The 22,016-nt window shown below is 38.5% G+C and overlaps 1 protein-coding gene across 3 annotated transcripts in view; it reads right to left on the reverse strand.

The window, feature by feature from the left end:
* Positions 1-22,016, reverse strand: part of LOC122552885 (EGF-containing fibulin-like extracellular matrix protein 1) — a 109,301-nt gene that overhangs the window by 7,013 nt on the left and 80,272 nt on the right. Inside the window, exons 6-10 of one of the 3 annotated variants that reach the window (XM_043696025.1) lie at positions 15,922-16,044; positions 10,335-10,454; positions 7,676-7,795; positions 6,419-6,538; positions 166-289 (exon numbers count right to left, since the gene is read on the reverse strand). In XM_043696025.1, coding sequence (XP_043551960.1) covers positions 166-289; positions 6,419-6,538; positions 7,676-7,795; positions 10,335-10,454; positions 15,922-16,044 — 607 coding nt within the window. The remainder of the gene's footprint in view (positions 1-165; positions 290-6,418; positions 6,539-7,675; positions 7,796-10,334; positions 10,455-15,921; positions 16,045-22,016) is intronic. The other 2 variants (XM_043696026.1, XM_043696027.1) reach the window with 2 other exon arrangements.

Below are 22,016 nucleotides of genomic sequence, written 5' to 3' on the forward strand. Positions count from 1 at the left end.
GAAGTAATCATTATCACTTGTTTGTGACACTTACACTATTTCTAAGAAAGTTTATAACTCAACTGATTTTCAAATGTTGGATGTTCACTTTCATCTTAATTTGTTTTTCTCTTGTATCATGAAATCAAGACAGTGTTAAGTGAGTTGAAATCTTTAAATACTCACTTTTCAGACATCTGATTGTAAGGCTCATGGCATGGATTTCGAGGATAACATCTATATCCACCATGATAGTTCCAACACTTCTCTTGTTCCAGACAAGCATTTTCTGTTTCACATTCATTTATATCTATTTAAGGGAAAAAGAAAATTGAAAACTGAAAGTCTCAGCCTGTGGTTGAATTTTTATTCCTGAATTCCAATAAATCCTTGAAATGCTGTAGTGGCAGTGACCATGGGTCAATTGTGAGTTAGCAATTGTTGTAAAGATAATTACTGCAACAACTGAATATAATAAAGACAGGAGCACCCAATTTGGAAACTATGGAACTGATAGTGCTGATTTGTCAGCAAAAAAGAAAAGAATATTTCCTTCACATGTTTTCTCATGCTCTGGGCTATTCTTTACCAGTGATCCATATGGCCTTCATAGCTTCACAATGACGCAACTCCAAAAAGATTGAAGTTCTGACACTTAAATCTTGCTCTATACTCAGTCCCTAGTAAGGATATAGGAAGGAGCGGGCCATTCAATCCATTGAGCATGGCTCATGGCTCATCAGCTGCCTCAATACCGCTGTACTGCATTATCTCCATGTCCCTTGTTGTGATTACAATCCATTTCTGTCCTAAACAACCCTCAAAGATTGAGTTTTCGCAGCCCTCTAGAATTGAGAATTCCAAAGATTTATTACCTTCTAAGTGAATAAAATTCCTCCTTGTCTCAGTCTTAAATGCCCTACAATTTACCTGAGACTATATTCTCTGGTTCAAGACTCATCAGGCAGGGGAAATATCTTATCTATATCCAACCTGTCATGCCTTATAAAAACTTTGTAGGCATCAATGAGATCACCCCTTAATCTTTGAAACTGTTGAGAATACAGGGCCAATTTATTCAATCTCTCCTGATAAGATAATCTGCTGATCCTGTGGCTTAGTCTGTTGTGTTCCCTCTATGGTATTATTTTCTCCTTCAGATAAAGAGATCAAAACCGTACAAAATGTTTTGGGTGCTTTCCGAATTGCTTGCTACACCTACATGCTAGCTTTTAGTGACTTGAGAAAAAGGACACCCAGGTCCATTTGGATATCAACGTTTCTCAGCTTTTCATTAGTTACGAAGTATGCTCTAATTTTTAATCTAAGTGGATAACTTCAGATACACTGTATTTCATATTATATTCCATCTGTGTATGCTTACCCATTCACACAGCCTATCCAAGTCCCATTGAAGTCTCCTTGCATCCCTCACACAATGCATGTTTCCACCTAGTTTCATCTCTTCAGCAAATTTGGAAATTATATTTATTCCTGTCAGTGACATCATTGACATAGAATGTTAACAGCTGTGGACCAAAGAATGATCCTTGTAGTACTCCACTAGTAACAGCCTGCCATTCTTAGAATGGCCCATTTAAGCCTACACTGTTTTCTACCTGTTAACCAATTCTCAATCCATTCCTGTATATGACTCCAATCTTATGTGCCAAATTTGTTTACTAAACTTCAGTGCAGAACCTTATCAAATACCTGGAAATTAAAATACATTGCTGGTTCTCTATTATCTATATTGCAAATAATATCCTCAAAGAACTTCAGTAGGTTTTTCAAACATGATTTCTCTTTCATTAGTCTTTGTTGACTTTGCCAAAACATATCTTTTTTTTTGGTGTTCAGTTATCTCATTCTTTATCACCAATTCTAATATTTTTTCCAATACTAGTGTCAAAATAACAGGTCTGCAGTTCTCTATTTTCTCTCTTCCTCCATTCCTAAATAATGGAGTTACATTTTCTACATTCCAGTCTGCAGGAATCTTTCCATAATCTATAGAATTTTAAAAGATACCCATCAATACATCCATTATCTCTAAAGCCATCTTCTTAACCATACTTGGATGTGGCTCATCCAGTCCATGGACCTTCAATCCATTTTATATTTTGAGGAACACTTCTTTAATGATATTGATTTTATTTGACTACTCATTTTTAACAACAACTCTGATTCCTTGGTGTTTCTGGAAGGTTTACTGTATCTTTTTTCATGAAAACTGACATAAAGTACTTGCTTTGTTTCTCTGCCATTTATGTATTCTCCATTACAAATTCTCCTGCTTCCACTTGCAATGGACCCACATTTGTCTTTGGCAGAAGTGGGTACTGTAGATGCTGGAGATCAGAGTCAAGATTAAAGTGGCGCTGGAAAAGCACAGCAGATCAGGCAGCGTCTTAGGAGCAGGAAAATCGACGTTTCGGGCAAAAGCCCTTCATCAGGAATTCCTGATGAAAGGCTTTAGCCTGAAATGTCAATTTTCCTTCTCCTCAGATGCTGCCTGACCTGCTGTGCTTTTCCAGCACCACTCTAATCTTGATCCACATTTGTCTTTGTTAATCTCTTTTCACATACCTAATGAAGCTTTTACAGTTCACCTTTGTTTCTCATTTTTGTCTTGCATTCATTTCCTCTTTTACCTTTATCAGTTTCTTAGTTATCCTTTGCAGGATTTTAAATTGCTCCCAATCTTCAGGCTTATTGATGTTTTTGGTTACCTAATAAGCCACTTCCTTTAATCCAGTGCTCCGTTGACTTATTTTCTTAGCCATTTGTTCAATGTTCCTGTTGCATGTCTTTTTAAAATTATAGATGCATATAGACATGTTACAGTCCATGTAATACTTACTTAAATATGAACTATTGTCTGTCTCTCAGCAAATCTTTTAGTGTACTTTTCCAATCCACATAATCCACTTGCCTCTTTTAGATTCATGGTTTCCTTTGTTCAGATATTAAGAACCCCATTTCAGAATGAATTATATCACTTGCAATATAAAATTTTATCATACTGTGTTCACTTTTTTCCCAAATGTTCCTTTCAGAAAGATTATCAATTAGCACTTTCTTATTACATATTTGACATGATCTCATCTTTACTACTTTTCTTTATTGTAGAACACATGGAAAAGGATACTGCTTTAAACCAAGAAAACTGTGGAAGGAGATGTAGCAGTTTTAATGCAATTACTGAACCCATTGTCTGTTATATTTATGGTGTACTAAAGAAGGGTCACTGGGCCCAAAATAATAACTTTTCTCACCACAGATACTGTGATACCTGCTGAGTTTCTCCAGCAGTTTCTGTTTTTGTTTCAGATTTCCAGCATCCGCAGTTCTTTGTTTTATTTTATTATATATTTACACTGTTGCCTTGCTCAAGCAGTGTGGGAGGATTGCTCATCAACACCATGCCTGTGTGTTTCAGGCAGTTTTGCTCAGAGATAGTCTGGTGTCTGAAATCAGGAATGGGTTAGGAATAATCAGCATGACAACAACTCTGAGAGGCTGTTTATCTGCCCAGAAGTCAATGTGTGAACAATACAGGTGCAAAAGGACTCCAGACTCTAAAAGGACTGTAACTCTCTCTCCTTGTGAAGAAGGAATGCAGAATTGGAAGATAGCTAGTTATTCTCACTCTTGATTTGCCCTTGAGCTGCCTCTAACTGGTGAAAAGCTGAACGATTAGTATATCAACTGCCCTTTGCCTTCAGTAAAATACCTAAGAGACTTGGAAAGAAAAAGAGGTGAGATCAGAATGACTCAGAAGAAGCAAAAGGACACCACATTGAACCCTGTGGATTGGTGCAATTGAACCATGTTCTCTTTTTTGTTTTTCTCACCATCCGTAATACCAGAGCTTTTTTTTGTTTGTCGGTGTCCATGTGCCTCCATGTATAAGGATTTAGGAAGGATCAGAATTTAAGTTAAAGTGTTATAAGTTGATAAATTTTACTTTGTTTACCTGTGGTTAGATCTGATTTATTTGTAATAAGTAGTAGTTTCTTGAATGATGTATTCGATGAATTGGCATTTGACAGCAAGTAAAATGAAAGATTTTGAATAATTTAATTAAAATCTTTCACTTTTGTGATCACTGCAGGCTTAGTGGAGCTTAAGTGTCATTATACTTTCCCAAGTTGGTCAGGACATATTACAAGATAACGTTAACATTTTGGATCATTGATTTTCAGTACTGACTTGAAATCTTGACCCAACGAGGTGTTCTTCAAAGTGCTGTTCCAGAAACCATCCTCCACAGCAACATGATAGATTAGGTTTTGCCAGTCAATATGGAAATTAAAGTTGTCCTTTATTACTTCAAGTGATGCATATCACCATTTTCCCCTCAAACTTCAATGTTTATCAATCTGACAAGAAAGGCTGAGATCCAGGATTTTAATGATCCAACTTCATTTGACTTTCTTTACTCAGTTTCCTTCACAACAGCCATTCAGATTGAGAGACTGATTGACTTCTGTAGAAGAGCCTGACCCACAGGGCTAGGCTGAGGTGTCAATTGCAGAGATGGGTTCACTGACCACAGGAAGAAAAGCAGATCACTGCTGGTTAGTTTGGGATGCTGGGAGTGGAGGTAGCATCCTTTGTGAGGCTGCGCTCAATTTTACAAATACAAATTACTGTTACATTAAACAAGAGCAAAATTCAGCAAATGCAAGAACCCTGAATTATAAATGTATAGTACTCTAAAACACTCAGAGGACTGGCAGCTTATATGGAGCCTGAAACAAATATAGTATTTCTAGTTGATGATCTTTTATTTTTATATGCTTTCTATGTACTAATTTCAACAATTTCAGTCCTTAGTTGTATGGGTCTTTACACTACTGAAAATATAGATGTGGAACACACAGATTGATGGCATGTGGTGTAATAATGTGTCAATGACCATTGTAATGACACTAGTTCATGATAAATATTACAGCATTGAACTAAGAACAGGAAAACATTAATTAAAAGTTACATACTAACACAGCCAACATCTGGAGAGAGAAAAACGAAAGAGTAGTTTGGAATCATTTCGACCATCAGAACTGAAATTAAAATGTGAACAAGACATGTTTTCAATCTTTCTTTCCCCTTAGTTCTCTTTCTGCATCTGATTTAGTTGAACAAACCCTCCTCATTCACCCTCTTCCTCCTTAAACTTTTTGATTCTGAAATTTTATTGTATAATGAGTCACACTGTTGGTTTGATTAGTCACCAATTCTCAGACCTCCCCACTGACCCCAACACACACACACACAGCAACTATCTGGACAAAATGTTTCAAAATAAAATGTCTAACTAATGGGACAGATTGAGAATTTTTCACAATGCACTATCTGGCCCAATTAATATGTTTACAAATTATTTTTAACAAATTCTTTGAAAATTTATTTCTATACTGTTGTACACGATAATGATTCTGAAAGGGTTAATATTGGAAACCACACACAATCTAATTTTGCCATGTTGCCTTGGGTGGGATGACAGAAAATCTTAGGACCTTATGAACTGCAGACTTATATTCAAAGTCTTAATAACAGTACCTAATGAACTAATGTAACTTGTGCTTTTCTGATATCATGCAATAAACTACATCCTGTTAAGACAACAGCATCTTCTTCTTCAGGCATAATTATGGTTGATCCTCAACAATAGAAACCAATCAGTTCTTTGGTCCCAGTCAAAGGAAAGAAGATTGGTGATCTCGTCCTCATACCTACAAATACCACACATATTATTTACAAATTAATCTGATGTGTATATATTTAATGCTATGAAAGAGATGTGATAATTGAAATAGGATGTAATATCAATACCTGAATGATAATCAGTAATAATTTTTTTTAGAAATCAAGAGAGACTTCTTTACTCAAACATCAATTAGAATGAAAAACTTGGTATTGCAAGGAGCAATTGAGGCAAATGTTATATATAGGAAGAAAAGAATAAAACATATTGCTAGTAGAATGATTTGAAGTACAGTGGAATATAAACACAGGTATAGAATAGTTGAGCCAATATTGAGCATAGCTGCTGTAATTCTGATTAATTTGATTAAATAATTTTGTATGGCTTTGAAAAATTTAGCAATTTTGGCTGTTCAGCTTTGTGTTGATTACTCAGTGATAATTAGCAGCTTTTATTGCTGACCCAGTGAATACAATCACTTTTGAGATGTTAGTATTTTGTCAGTTGAACATTAGAATCTACCAGCCTGGTAAGTTAATGTGTAATAAATTATCAAAGCTGATGTTTGACATTTTTAAGGATTTATGGTGTCTTTGAGGTGCACTGCTTTGAGGCAATTATTAGAAGCAAGCTTAATGCAAGTCACAATTTTAGATTTTCAACATCCAAATATGATGTAGCTTTTCCAATATAAGAAAGAAGAAATTGTTGCTTGGGTTACCATACCTTGGCACATCCTGGAACCCAGGAGTTTGTATCCTTCAGGACAGAGGCATGAGTATCGTCCTGGTTCATTTATACATTGGTACTGACACATGTAGCTCGAGTAGGCACATTCATCAACATCTGCCATTATAAAAGATAATTTTATAACTTGTAAAAAAATCATACAATTTGCAGCATAAGTTAATATTTTCTTGCCAATGATGCCTGGACACAAATATTTGCAGAAAATGTCTTTGGAATTTATTGCATGTAATAATTTACATGTAATAATTTATTATGTGTAAATTCTTCAAAATTTCTTGAAACATTGAGAAATACAGTGTGACCAGAATGAGAACTGAATTTATTCATACCAAACTGGCATGGAATATATTCTGTATTTGGACATAGTGAGATCGTTACTATGTACCTAACTATAGTATACATCATCTGGCACTATGTAGTCTTGCAATGGATAACCGAAGTAGAAAATTCCAACTTTCATCAATGACATCTTGGCATTTTAGTAAAGTTTAATCAAAGCAATGAAATATTTAATGAATAACAAAATCATTAATGAACACAAACATGCTGAATTCTGCTAAGTTCCACTTGCAGATACAATGCTTGAGTGCTTATATGGTTACATGGTTATTTATGGATCTTTCCCATAGATGGCGCGTAAAATAACTGTAGTGTCCTTCAGATGCATTAAGTGAATTCGTTGAGCTGTTGGCAATATTGGAAATACAGTTGAATTTTAGTAGCTCTCCAGGGTTAGACTGGGAAGTCTGTTTACCTGCCAGTGCACCATTGTGTCACTGGAGGGAAAAATGGCAGATTACTCTCCTGCCAAAGCCCAATTGAGCTATTCATGTGACCAATTTAGGCCCTCCTTTCATTGTTGATAGCATTTTACAAGTGACTGGTGGACCCTCCACTGCATGGACAAATATCAGGTGATCTCTAGTGGGCTTCTGGCAGGCCCTAAATGGGATATCCTTTTTGACCCATAGAGGGACACCTCCATTGAAAAATAGTTGCACATGGTATCAATGCTTGAGAATCTTCCAAGTGAAGATTCTACCCAATGTCATTGTATATTTAGCGCCAAAATTGGACTCTATGTAATGCTAAATAGCACAAGCAATTTTGTTATTGATTATCAACATTATTAAATGGCCAAAATGATAACATATTAACAAAACAGGAGAAAATAAAACTGTTGCACATTTGTTACAAATTATCCTAAATAATGAAAGAGCATTCACTAATTACCTCTGCATGTAACTTTGTCAGGATTTAACTCATATCCTTGGTCACACTGGCAGATGAATGAACCGACGATATTAAAGCATTGGTGATCACACGGGGCACTTGTCTCACACTCATTAATATCTAAAGGGGAAATGGAAATATATTTAAAACATTAACTCTGTTTCTTTCTCCATAGTTGTTGTCAGACTTGCAGGGTTTCGCCAGCATTTTCTTTGTTTGTTTAATTCCTATCTGTCTAGGTGCTGTTCCAAAATATACCTTGCCTTACATTGAAGCCAAAATTGCTTCAGTATCATGTAAAATATACAACATATATCACAATGGTCTGAATTCTACCTTTACTGCTTCACCAGACATTTGCCGAAGAAACTGTTCTTTACTCACCCACCTCACACGTACAACTGGGCAGGTCACGGCAGCCATCTTTAATAGTGATGTCCCTTTTCTCATTAGGAATATGCATACTATTTTTAAAGGCACATTTACACCGACTGACTTTCAGGCCTTTCATGGAATTCTTTCCTAGTACCTTTATATCCATCCAAGTATAATTTGATTAATATAATTTAAGAAGGCAGTGTAGTTATGAACATGGAGGGTACTGAGTGGACGTTATACCCTCCTTTGATGGTGAGGCAGTGTGACTGATGGGGAGCTTTCCAGTGCAAATGTAATTTCAGATCAAGATGAAAGTCACTCTGGAAAAGCTTGACCTGGAAGTGGCACACCAACGTCAAACAATGCAGTTTACCCATTGAGTAGCATAGTTTCCTTGGATGGTAATGGACTACAGTGGCTTTCAGATCTGGATGAAGTTGCAACCATTGTACATTTTTTTATGGAGCCACTTGAAGTGACGAAGTATCCTAACAGAGAGGGAACACGATTTGTGGGAGTCATGATAACCGTGCAGAGATTTTAAGCCAATGTTAACATGGACACTTTTATCTAATGTTCCCCTGAGACTTTTTTTTCTTCAAAGCAGTCAATACTTTACATAAACAGTAGACTTTCATTCCACTTGAGTAAGTTCTGACACTTTTTTGAATATTGCAGGAAATTATTACATTTTTCAAAGGATTGCTGACTGTTACATTTGGCACACAAAACCTCTCCACTTTAAATAGAGATTAGCATTCATAACAGTGTACATTCAGACTGGGATACCCTAAAGAGAAAGAAAGCCAAGTGTTAATTTATCCAGTCTATTTATCCAGAACAGTCCACGAGGCACAGTAACAATCTCCAGATTCCCTCAGGTTCTGCCTGAAATATTGTTTCATTTATTTTGATTTTTCCTTAGTAGCACTGAATTGTCAGTTTAAGAAAACAGTTTTTATAGGTGTCCAATGAAAATATCTACTGTAAAGTACAGAATGCAATACAGTAATCAAGGTCAAATCTGTGTTTACTCCTAAAGGAAAAAGCCAAAATCTAAAGATTGACTTGACATCCCTCAGCCAGAGGCAAGTAACAATAAAGCATCTGTTAAGAATGCTCTATGAAGAAGTTTGCTCTTTCCAAATTCTCTTCTGGACTCACTAAGGTTCAGTCTCATAAGCCCTGAGATTCATCCAGGACCTACCCAAATGGCCATGTTTCAGCTAAAAGTGTCGGCACTGGCCCAGATTTTCCTTGGTGCCTCACCTACTCCACCACTTGTGGAAATACGATGCAGACTCTGTCAATGTGATAACTGGAGTCCCTACTATGCATTTGGTAGAGTTAGGATGACAGAGTGGAAGCAGCTCCCAAGAAATTCTAGACCATTGATCCTTGGTGAACAACATGTTCACAGTGATATGTCTGCCAAATTGTGCCCTGTTAGCACATGTGTATAACAGATGGCACTGAACTGCAGTCAGGAGTGAGGAGTCGAGCTATTTTATTCCATTCTCAGGCCAGTGGTCCTGAGGCTAACTAAAAATGCCGTATTGTCATCCAGCATGAATTAACTGGAATCCAGATTTCTGATTGAACCCCTGGTATTCCAGATCTTTATGGCTCAGTGCCATGACTGGCAATGCAATTACTCAGTAAGCCATCAGGGGAGCTAATTAGAAGTTCTTATTACATTACACTTTTAACATAAAGACAGCTTGTTTCATATGCCTACACGAGAATTTTTTTTTTTTTAAGTGGAATTACTGGAACACCAAGAATTACTATGACCTGTGGCTTTAGGCCAACCTGGCAAACACAAGTAGGAAAGCATTTCCGTGGGGTATTGCTCACAGTGTAAGAAAGCAGTTCAAAATTACTCTGGTATAGTGACTGCCAGTTTCTAATGATGTCACTATGGAGGTTGAAAGATTCCTTATTGTTGAAGTGACTGAATAAACGTTCAAAGAACAGAACTTCGCCCTAACTTTAGGTTACATGTGAATCAATAGACAGTGTATTCCATTCAACGGTATAAATGGCTGTGTATCTTTACAGAGTGAAGGAGAGGGAGGACCTAGGAGAATTAAAATGAAATATTCTGTAAAACCTTAATTATGTTTTTAAATGTAAGAGAGACACTTTTAAAATAATCTTACGGTAAATGAAAACAGACGGAAAAGCTTCCTTATACTAATACTGAAGTCACTGTAGGTGATTCTTTTATAGTTTTCTGCACGGTATCCTGAAACTTTGAGTAGGAACAGTGGATGCTTACCTCGACATGTGCGATTATTGCTTGCCAGCTGAAAACCTGTGTTGCACTGACAGTAATAGGAACCGGGTGTGTTGACACATCCATGATGGCAATAGGTGACTATGTTACATTCATCAATGTCTGCATAATCATTGAAAAATACATTACACAACTGCTCATATTTAAGAAAATCATTGCCAGACACCCAAAATGATTAATGCCAAGGGCCATTGCCCAATGATGTAATATTATCACAGTAAGGTTGCTTTTCTCCCCCTGTTTAAAGTCATATTTTATTGTTAACACTTGGATCCATTCTGTCTTTAGTAAGTTACCTACTAATCTTCAGCAGAACCCAAAAGCTGCAGTCTGGTAGCAATTTGAATTTGGTTATTTCCTTTTTCATTTCAAACTATATTAGTGCTGAACAAACACATTTATAACAGGGGTATTAGGCCATTGGATTAGTCAGCCCAGCAGCAGCCGTATTGCTAACTATAGATATGATAAAATCATTTTACCAGAGTTTTGAGATGAAATCAGTCACTTCCTCAAGCTATGTTGAAACTTTACATCAGCGTTTATCATTTAATGTTGACATGGCAATTTTCAGAATATGTAAGGCCAATATACACTGACTCACTTTATTGGTCGGCCTTTCTGTTATACTACAGTAATATCTGTGGTGCTTTTTTTTTAATGAACATAGGAACATGTAACTTAGGAGCCAAGTGCATTTTGCCATTCAATATTGTAATATATTGTGGTCTCAATTCCATTTTCCTGCCTCCTCATCCAACCTGTCAAGTCTCCTCAGGACCTTTTAATGTCTTATTTATAATAGATATAAATCCAAATGTCCAACATTTCCTCATTTGTCTTAGGAATCAGTCAAGTGAACCATCTTGGGCTGCTTTTAATGTAGTTATCTCTTGATGTGATTTTGTAGTGGCTTGCTACATTGAGAGATTTGCTTCCTTCAGTAGACAGTTATAAGTCAACCAAAATGGTATGGGACTAGGTTGGGCAATGTTGCAAAGTTATCTTAAGTAAAGGACAGCAGGGACATATCTGAATTTATTGTTACTAGCTTTTGATTTTAATATTTTCTAAAAATACCCAAATTGTCAAACAGGCATAGCAACATTAAGATATGAGGTTCTATTTTTGTATCCAGTTAGATTTGTGAGGATGAGAAGTTAAAATTTAACAATCTAAAATCTGATTCCAATCTACTTCCCCAATTCCTGGTTTAATTATGTGTGACAGAAGCAGTCCGCAGTTAGGTTGGCCGGCAATTTAAATTATTCAATATATAAGAAGTCTGTTGAGCTCGGACTTAACCTGTTTAAAGGTGTGACTGTGATCAGTTAGGTTTCAGAGACCTGGGGAAACCTCAGAGTGACAAATCAAGTTCATTAACAGCTTTGTAGGAGCAAATTACTGCAGATGCTGGAATCTACACTGAACACAACAAATGCTGGAGATCACAGCAGGTCAGACAATATCCATGGAGACAGAGCAAGCTAATGTTTCCAGTTTAGATTACTTTTCATCAGAGCTAACTCTAACCACCTGATTACTATCTGTGCCTCCCCTTCAACCTTCCCCTATGCAACTTCTCAACTCCTAGCGAGATCAACCATGAAGTATTGAATTGTGGACAATGCTCAATGAGCCGAACAGCTTGCTCCTGCTTGTGTTTCCGATATTCTTGAATTTGTATGTTTTCCGAGCCTCAGGAAACCTGACAGCTGAAAGGAGGTTAGGATTGCTGCATGTAAGTGATAAGTACTTCTTGCCACTACTTTTCGGCTGAGGAGGAGGTGTTCTTTTCCCTAGGACTCATCATCTTCAGTTATTTCCCCCTGCCCTGCAACTATGATCCTCAGCTCACCAGAGGATCTCCATGATACATCAGTTTATTTCCTTCATGCCCTCCCCAGATCCCTTGCTATCTCCTCACTTTCTCCCCCAATCTTGCCTGCCCATCTGACCATGACCCTCGCTCCCTTAAACTTTGTGACTTTTCCAGTGATGCACCCACACCTTCCTTGATCTCTTACTCCCTTCTCTTAACTTCCTAGCATCTAACATACTACCAGCCACCCAACCTGACTAGCTGCAGCCAGAAAGTAGAATGTAAAAACTGTAATTATAGTTCACAGAATCCCTACAGTGTGAAAGCAGGCCATTCAGCCCATCGAGTCTATACTAATCCTCCGAAGAGCATCCCACCCAGACCCAATCCCTATCCTATCCTTGTAACCCTGTATTTCCCTAACACTGAACACTATGGACAATTTAGCATGGCCAAACCACCTAACCTGTACATCTTTGGACTGTGGGAAGAAACCCACAGAGAAACAGGGAGAATGTGCAAACTTAACACCAATAGTCACCCAAAGGTGGAATCAAACCTGGTCCCTGCTGCTGTGAGGCAGCAGTACTCACGACTAAGCCACTGTGCCACCTGGTTCTTACCAAAGAATTTAATAGAAGGGAAATTTGTATTTCTGCAAAAGAAAACCTAGCTATGCTTTCCTTTAAGTTCAGAGCCAGTCTCTGTTCTCTAATAAAAATTCCAAATCTCCATGTGTAATAACGAAGGCGGTCAGCTGGTATGGAATAAAAGTATGTGAGATTGTAGTTTAAAGCTCCAGTGGAGTTATTTATAAACTGTTTGATTTATTAAGCATAATCTCCACTGAGCTTTACAGCACACTGTAGGTCAACTGTTATTCTATACATTCAAAATGCTCTGTCAAAGAGTAAGTGTTGAAATATGAGCTCAAAGAACTGGATAATTTAGTATTTGGAAAGTTGTACTCCTGGATAGATATCTGTTTTGCTTTTGTTGATAACAACATTTCATCGGCAACATTTGTATGTCATTTGACATACGGAATATGTTGAATGCAATTCTTTTGATTTGAGCTAAGAAGTTAAATTCAGTCCATTTCCAGGAATCTAGATTGTCCTGATGATATAATGACAGCTACAACTTGGAAACACTGTATTGAAACATCAATACAATGCACAGCTACTGGTGTGGATAATACTAATTCCATTAGGTTAACTTTATTGTAACAAAATTATTTGATCAATTGAATTTCATTTGATCCTAGGTATTAAATTTGATGATTACTTCCCATTCTACATATTGAAGGATTTAAAATACATACCTGCATGTATGTGCATTAAATTTACATTCTTGAAATAATTTACTTTCAATCAAAAGTTTACCCAAGTGAATTAAAGGATATATTTAATTGAAATCTAATTTATATAAATGAACTGCATTGAAAAATTGGACAAGTACTGATAAATTGGTTATAATTCAGTTAAAGTTAGATTTCAGTAAGGATCTAAGCTGCAAATATTAGAATGTCATATATTAGAGTTGTAGTATAATGTAATGCCTTTTCACCTCTCAGTCTTTATTTGATTCCAGATAAACAGATGCAGTTACATTTTCTTGTCTGTTACTTGCATCTGATTTAGATTTTCTCAATTTAGTTTCCAGCCGATAAAGGTTTTAAATCATTTTATGTATGAAATGGCATGAATTGGCAATCTTGCTTGCCTATTGACTATTGAAATTGACTGTTGCCACACCCCCCTCCCCCCAAATGGTCCAAAAATGCCTGAAACATTTCCAATTGAATCAGGCCCTTTTCTAGGTGTATAGGATCTGTTAATACAGTGTTTTGCTACTTTTCTATGACCCCTCTGGGAAAGAGGGTTGTTCTGCTCAGTCTTCTAGACACAAATGGGGTTCACCTGTAGGCTGCACCAAGAGGGGAATTTGTTTTGATTGAAGGAGAGCCAGAAAAAGTAGGATCCTCCTCCTGACACCACATCATTCCTTACATATGCTGATTGGTTCCCTCCTGCTATTCTCTCCCCTCAACACTTATCAAAACAGCCCTGTCAGTGAAATAGCTGAGAAGCTAGGAAGATACTGGCAACTTGCTACAATTATTTAAATGAGTTCTGAGGATTATGTTTTAAGAATGATAAAAATCTTAAGAGCAAGAAGAACATTTCCAACAAAAGGACTTTACTTTGTCCCACATTTTAGACCTGAATGTTAGTTAGTAAAGAGGGTAGTAAATTGAAAGTCCAGCTGCAACATCTTTACCACTCTATTCTTGCTGAAGTTCTTTTCACTATGATCTGGGAATGGTTTCAGTAACAGGAAAGTTAAGGAGAAGCCTATTTACAACATTCAAATTCAATTCTTGAGCCACACTTAGGATCAGCTGCAGGTCTGGCCCTCAACTGAAAATAAAACTCAAAGCCGAGGGGATCGATCAGTATTTCTTAAAGAATAATTGCAGGCCGATATAAAAAGATTTTGAACTTTGTCACATCTCGCCCAATGCTAACTCTCTGTTACCTGCTTTTCCTTCATTGAAGCCTCATGTCCTACTTGTGTCAAAAGAGGATATATCAGTTTCTCCCCTCCCCCAAGCAGCCTATCAGTACTTGTTCAGTGATAATATTCTATATTTTGGAGAAATTAAAGGAATTTTTTTTTTGTAAAACCACTTAACCACGTCAAACTATGAATTCCTAACATTATGTGTAAAATTGCCCATTAATTTATTTCCTAGGCTCCTGTCAAAACAAAAGCACTGAAGTCTGTGTCTCCAAGCAGATTTCTTACAAGCCTCTTGCCAATTTCTTTCAATGTACCTTTCATTACATGTACAGCCTTTTCCTGGCAACTGCATAACCCCTGATTCATCATAAGAATTGCCATTGACAATATGCTTGATAAAATAGCACTCGATATTAGTTAGCAGAAAAGTTACTTAATGAACTTTTAGAAGTCTAGTTAATCAAATCCATGTTTAGATTAGATTTTGGTTGCAATGTGCCACATGGTTCAGGCAGATGTAACTGCTGGTATTTAAAGATAGGTGATAAATGAATTGCAAAATCTCAAAGTTTGACTGGAGAAATAATTGACAGTTATAGATTGCTCTATGCAAACAATCATACGCACTTCTCTTAATTATTTACAGATTTACTTTTGGATATTTCATATGGTGACAATTTACAATATAATGTAGGATGTTTCTCTATTACTTTAAGGGATCATTGCATTCCAATAGTAGCTATTTATAAATTTGGATTTGAAAGAAATCCTAAGGGTGAAGTTACCTTTGGTGGATGTGAAATCAGGCAGTGGTGAATGAGCCTCCCATTTTATGGAGACCAAGTCTTTGATCAGCTACTGCCAATATTATACCCTCTTTGAAGTTAAATTTTACCCCCTTGATCCTAGCAGAACATTTCTTGGCAAACTAGTAATGTGTATATTAGAGCTTGCCTACACTGACAATTTACTGTTAAAGTTTTGGAAAAAAAAACATGTATTTAATAAAAAAAACTTTTAAACTTGTTATTAGAAGTAATTTTCCAACTTTACAATTTGATTTGATTTTAATGAATGAGCAGAAAATTATGTTATGCAATGTGTCCACACCACCTTCTAGGATGGATTACTCGTGAAATGACACAAAGTTAGGTTACTCGAGAAACTCATAAATCAAAGTAACAACAAAGTATGTTCCAAAAGTAGTTTTACTGTACTTACCCAAACACTGATTTCCACGCTTTTGATAGCCTGGTTTGCAGCGACAAATGAATGACCCTCTTGTGTTTACACAGATTAGTTCTGGCCCACAATTATGACTTCCTAATGCACATTCGTCAATATCTGTTTCAATAAAGTGAAAAAAACCACAAATGCTTGCATTTCTGTAATACTTTTTATGATCATCAGGCATCACGAAGTGTTTTATACTTAATTTAGCACTTTCAAAGTGTAGTCACTGTTGTAGGAAACAACTTGAACACAATAACCCCCGACAGACAATAATGAATAATAACCAGATAAGCTGTTTTTGTCTAAATAAGTATTGGCCTGACAGTCCCCTCATCTCCCTTGAAGCAGTGCTATGGGTTATTTCATGTGCACCTGAGATGAATAGTCAGGCCCTCATTTTAATAGCTCATTCAAAAACCAGCATCTCCACAGTGCAGCATTCCCTCAGACTGGAGTGCCAGTCTTAATTTTTGTGCTCAAGTCCTGGAGTAAAACATGAACCCACAGTCTTCTGACTCAAAGGCAAGTGTGCGAACAATTGAGCATTGGCTGAGAGCTGTGTTATGAATCATTTTGCCAAACAGTCTTGGGGTGTGGGTGGGTATCAAACCGACATGCAAGTGAGTCCCTGCTCTTTCATAGACTTAGACTCCAACAAATGATGTTTCATATACTTGTGAAATGTTTCCTGACTTAATGTGACTGTCAGATGTGCAGCAGCACTGGCTGCACTGTACTGCTTCATGGCCATCATGGATCTTGTCTTCAGCATCAGTGGTGTTATAATTAGTCTGTATGAATCAGGGCAACACAGTGGCTCAGTGATTAGCACTGCTCCCTCACAGCGCCAGAGACCCACCCTCTGATTCCACCCTCAGCCAACTGTCTGTGTAGAGTTTGCACATTCTCCCCATGTCTGCGGGGTTTCCTCTGAAAACTGAGACTCATCACAAATAATAATCTTTTCTACTGATATAAATATGGGGTTAATATTTGAAGTCCTTAAAGCTTCCACCACCCTAATAGGGAATTCAATCAATCTGTGAACACTTATTGCTCTGTCTATCATCTCAGCAGGCCCTGTGTTGAGGAACAAAACTGAGCTGCTTTGGCAAGGGTGCATGACAGACTTGCCTTCTATATGAAAGAACAGTTATTTGGTTGTCCTGGGGAGAAAACAAATCCCTTGAGATTATTTGGAAGGAGCTTGCTGCATCAAAGTTCAAAGCTGTCTGTTGTACTATACTACTGACTATGGGCTTTCACAGCTTCATTACTGGCTTGCCTGCTCCAAAAATCCATCTCATCTGAGACAATTTGTGCCTGGGTCTATATATCTTTCTGTATCTTTAATCCTAGGATGACTTGCCATTTCTTTATATCGCCTGATTAATCTGTGTCCTTTTATGGTCTCTTAATAGCTCTTTTGCGGCCTTTGATCGTTGATCCTAATTACTCTTAATAAATTAGGCCCATTAAATTTGCATGTAATCATGCAGTTTTCTTTCATAAACTTCACTTAAATTATGAGTACACCCTGTATATTAGATCTGTTATGTAGGGAGGAATTTTGTACCAGTGATGGTGAGTATGTTGGCCAATCGCATAGGGGGCAGTTACCCACCATGCTGTTATCTCATGGAGTTGAAGGTCTGGACCAATTATAACCTGTATTTGTACAGGCACCTGTTCCTGTAAGCCAGTGGCATCATTCTACCTGTCTTAGATGACATTCTTGAACTCACACTGTGGCATTATTGCATACATTCCAGACTAGACTGGCAGTATACATTTAACACAGTTGGATGACATGACGATATATGACACTCCATATACATATAACAACTGCTGGTGGCAGCTAGTTGTTACTAAAAGATAAGAACAGCCTTGGCAGACGTGAAGATTTTTCAAACTCATCTCTAATCACTTAGGTGAGTTCAGAGCTGAGGCTCACAACCAACGAACTGAACCAAAGTGATCTGATCTGTTCTGAAGGGAAGTAACATCAGCTGAGAAGGAATATTAGTGGGCACTGTCTATCTGTTGATCCACCAATGAAAGCACAATCCCACCAGATTAACAATAAGCTTCAGTGCTAGACCACTGGGAGTTTTGCACATGGTGCAAGTTCCACTCTGGAAGAATTCCTCTGGAAAAGCAGAGTCGGAACTGCAAAAATAGCCCAATCTCTAAGCTGTTGGAGTTCTTTCCGCATCTGACATTAGTCAATTCCACCATTTTGCTTTGTAAGAAACAGCATCAAAGCCACTAAAAAAAACCAAGTGACATCATCTCAATTTCTATTTTGGCACGAGCCCCATAAAAGCCTACCATTTCTAAAGCAGCAAAAAGGGAGAGAAACCAACAACAAATAAAAAGCATAAATTACAATTCAGATTTTTTATATTTAAGGGTGCAGAATTTAAAGAGTGCAGAAATACAACGAAATATGAAAAACAAACTCTGTAATGTGTGGCAATCCATTGAAATCCTGTCAAAGTTTCAGTTATTTCATTGATCAACAAATTGTTGATAAAGGAATGGTAGGTAATCAAACAACTTATTAATTTGGAAACAACAAAGGCTGAAGAGTCAGTTCCTCAAGTATTTCTGATGGTGACTCCAAAAGAGCAAATTAAAGCCTGAGTTAAATTCGCAATACAGAGATTTGTATTCATGTCATACTGGCAACAATCAAATGAAACAATCAATCAGTTGAAATGCAGTTGTTGATGCAAAGGAATGGAATGTGATTTCACTTAGTTCTAAAAGCCTTATGAAATTAGTCATTGCCTCTAAACTCATTAAACCCTAAAGAAAAATATTTCTAGATAAACACAGAATATACCATCAATGAAGCTATTATTAAGGCCAATGGCATAGAGTCATAGAGATGAACAGCATGGAAATAGACCCTTCAGTCCAACCCATCCATGCCGACCAGATATCCCAACCCAATCTCGTCTCACATGCCAGCACCCAGCCCATACCCCTCCAAACCCTTCCTATTCATATATCCATTCAAATGCCTCTTAAATGTTGCAATTGTACCAGCCTCCACCACTTCCTCTGGCAGCTCATTCCATACACGTACCACCCTGTGTGTGAAGAAGTTGCCCCGTAGGTCTCTTATATCTTTCCCCTCTCACCTTAAACCTATGCCCTCTAGTTCTGGACTCCCTGACCCCAGGGAAAAGCCTTTGCATATTTGCCCTATCCATGCCCCTCATAATTTTGTAAACTTCTATAAGGTCACCCCGCAGCCTCCGATGCTCCAGGGAAAACAGCCCCAGCCTGTTCAGCCTCTCCCTATAGCTCAACTCCTCCAACCCTGGCAACATCTTTGTAAATCTTTTCTGAACCCTTTCAAGTTTCACAACATCTTTCTGATAGGAAGGAGACCAGAATTGCACGCAGTATTCCAACAGTGGTCTAACCAATGTCCTGTATAGTTGCAACATGACCTCCCAACTCCTGTACTCAATACTCTGACCAATAAAGGAAAGCAAACCAAACGCCTTCTTCACTATCCTATCTACCTGCGACTACTTTCAAGGAGCTATGAACCTGCACGCCAAGGTCTCTTTGTTCAGCAACACTCCCTAGGACCTTACCATTAAGTGTATAAGTCCTGCTAAGATTTGCTTTCCCAAAATGCAGCACCTCACATTTATCAGAATTAAACTCCATCTGCCACTTCTCAGCCCATTGGCCCATCTGGTCCAGATCCTGTTGTAATCTGAGGTAACCCTCTTCGCTGTCCACTGCAAACTTTTGGTGTCATCTGCAAACTTACTAACTGTACCTCTTATGCTCGCATCCAAATCATTTATGTAAATGACAAAAAGTAGAGGACCCAGCACTGACCTTCAGATCTTCAGCATCTTCAGATATCTGACTCTGTAATAACTATTGCAGCTGTCATTAACTTCTAATTATTGTATGAGGTGCAGTTGTCTCATCCACTAAACCGTATCCACTTTTTGTGGCCTATGCAAGCTGTGATCTAGTAGAGATATTGGGTTAAAATGTGCTTCAATGTTCCCAGAGGAATCCATGTTTAAGCACAATGTTCCACAGTGGTGTCTGAAGATGAGCCAATCAAGGATCAATGTCAAGAATGTTTCCAAAGTTCCATCCATGACACACAACGATGTCAGGAGACAGTGAGGTCTGCAGATACTGGAGATCAAACTTTTTGCTGGAAAAGCACAGCAGGTCAGGCAGCATCCGAGGAGCAGGAAAATCAACATTAAAGACAATCTGTAGTTCCCAGTGGCAAGCAATGGGAATCTATTTTTAATACATTTAATAGGGGCGGCACATGGCTCAGTGGTTAGCACTGCTGCCTCACAGCACCAGGGTCCTAGGTTCAATTCCATCCTCGGGTGACTGTGTGGAGTTTGCACATTCTCCCAGTGTCTACGTGAATTTCCTTCGGGTGCTCCGGTTTCGTCCCACAGTCCAAAGATGTGCAGGCCAGGTGAATTGACCATGCTAAATTGCCCATAGTGTTAGGTGCATTAGTCGGGGGGGGGGGTGGATTACTCTTCGGAGCATTGGTATGGACTTGTTGGGCCGAAGGGCCTGTTTCCACACTGTAGAGTATCTAATCTAATCTAACAAAAATATTAACATACTCATTAAAACTTAGTCACCAGATTGAACTCAACCAGGGCACCATGGGGAACATATTTGGAATCTCTCAGTTTGCTACACACACACATGCATTAGGAACTTCATCAATGCAGTGCTTAAATACACCAATGATATTGTGCCATTCACAGAGGGCCCTAAGAGCCAGGCAGCCAGACAGTCAGATTTGGTTCCATAGCTGGAATTGATAGCTCCTTGAGAACAGCCATCATCTTTCACTGAAAATAAATCCCAAAAGTGTTACTCACTTCTCAGGATCACCTGTGATTTATGCATTATCAGTCACTCTGAGGTAGAACCACAAGGATGGCTCCTGGGTGACAGGTGATACCCTCCAAAAGAACTGGCTGATGATATCTCTTCAGATCCCACTGGAGAAGTCATATAATGCTTCCCATGCCACAAGGAGAAAGTGAGGACTGCTGGAGATCTCAGAATCAAGATCTGTTGAACAGCTTCCTCATTTCCCCTCCCCCCACATTATTCCAGTCCCAATCCTTCAACCCAGCACCACCCTCTGGACCTGTCCATCACTCCCCCCTCTAACCTATCACCTTCTCCCTCACCTTCATCCACCTATTGCTTTCTCAGCTACCTTTCCCCAAACCCGATCCCCTCCCATTTATCTCTCAGCCCCGACCCACACGCCTCATTCCTGATGAAGGGCTTATGCCCGAAACTTCGAATCTCCTGCTCCTTGGATGCTGCCAGACCTGCTGTGCTTTTCCAGCACAGACTCCAACTTCCCATGCCACAACAAAAGCAACATCAAAACAAAACCATTGGACTGCTGAAGGTGAGATTCTGCTTTCTAGTCTGCTCAGACAGAACACCATAGTGCTACACAGACCTCCAAGATCACTTGGTCTCCTGCACCATACGTAACGGAGCACAAACAGCTCTGAGGCAGATGCTGGTGCGCTTTGTCCTCTCTGACCACAGCAGAAGCAAGGACACTGGAGGGTGGTCTAGATAGCTAAGCCCTTCCTGCCTATCCAATATAAAACCCAGAGCCAGAACGATGGGATGTGTAGACGAAAATGAGGACTGCAGATGTTGGAGATCAGAGTCAAAAAGTGTGGTGCTAGAAAAGCACAGCTGGTCAGGCAGCATCCAAGGAGTAGGAGAATCAACGTTTTGAGCATAAAATCTTCATCAGGAATGTGGAGTGGGCCCAAGGGGGCTGAGAGATAAATGAGAGGGAGGGTGAGGCTGGGGGGGTAGGTAGCTGAGAATGCAATAGGTGGATGATGGTGATAGGTTAGAATGGAGGATGGAGCAGATAGGTGGGAAGGAAGATGGACAGTTCAAGAGTGTGGTGCTGGGTTGGAGGGTTTGATCTGGGATAAGGTGGGGGGAGGGGAGATGGGGGAAACTGGTGAAATCGACATTGAGTCCCATATGGTTGGGGGGTCCAAGGCGGAAGA

This window comes from Chiloscyllium plagiosum, chromosome 9, assembly GCF_004010195.1.
Source record: "Chiloscyllium plagiosum isolate BGI_BamShark_2017 chromosome 9, ASM401019v2, whole genome shotgun sequence".
In the NCBI taxonomy this organism is placed as follows: domain Eukaryota; kingdom Metazoa; phylum Chordata; class Chondrichthyes; order Orectolobiformes; family Hemiscylliidae; genus Chiloscyllium; species Chiloscyllium plagiosum.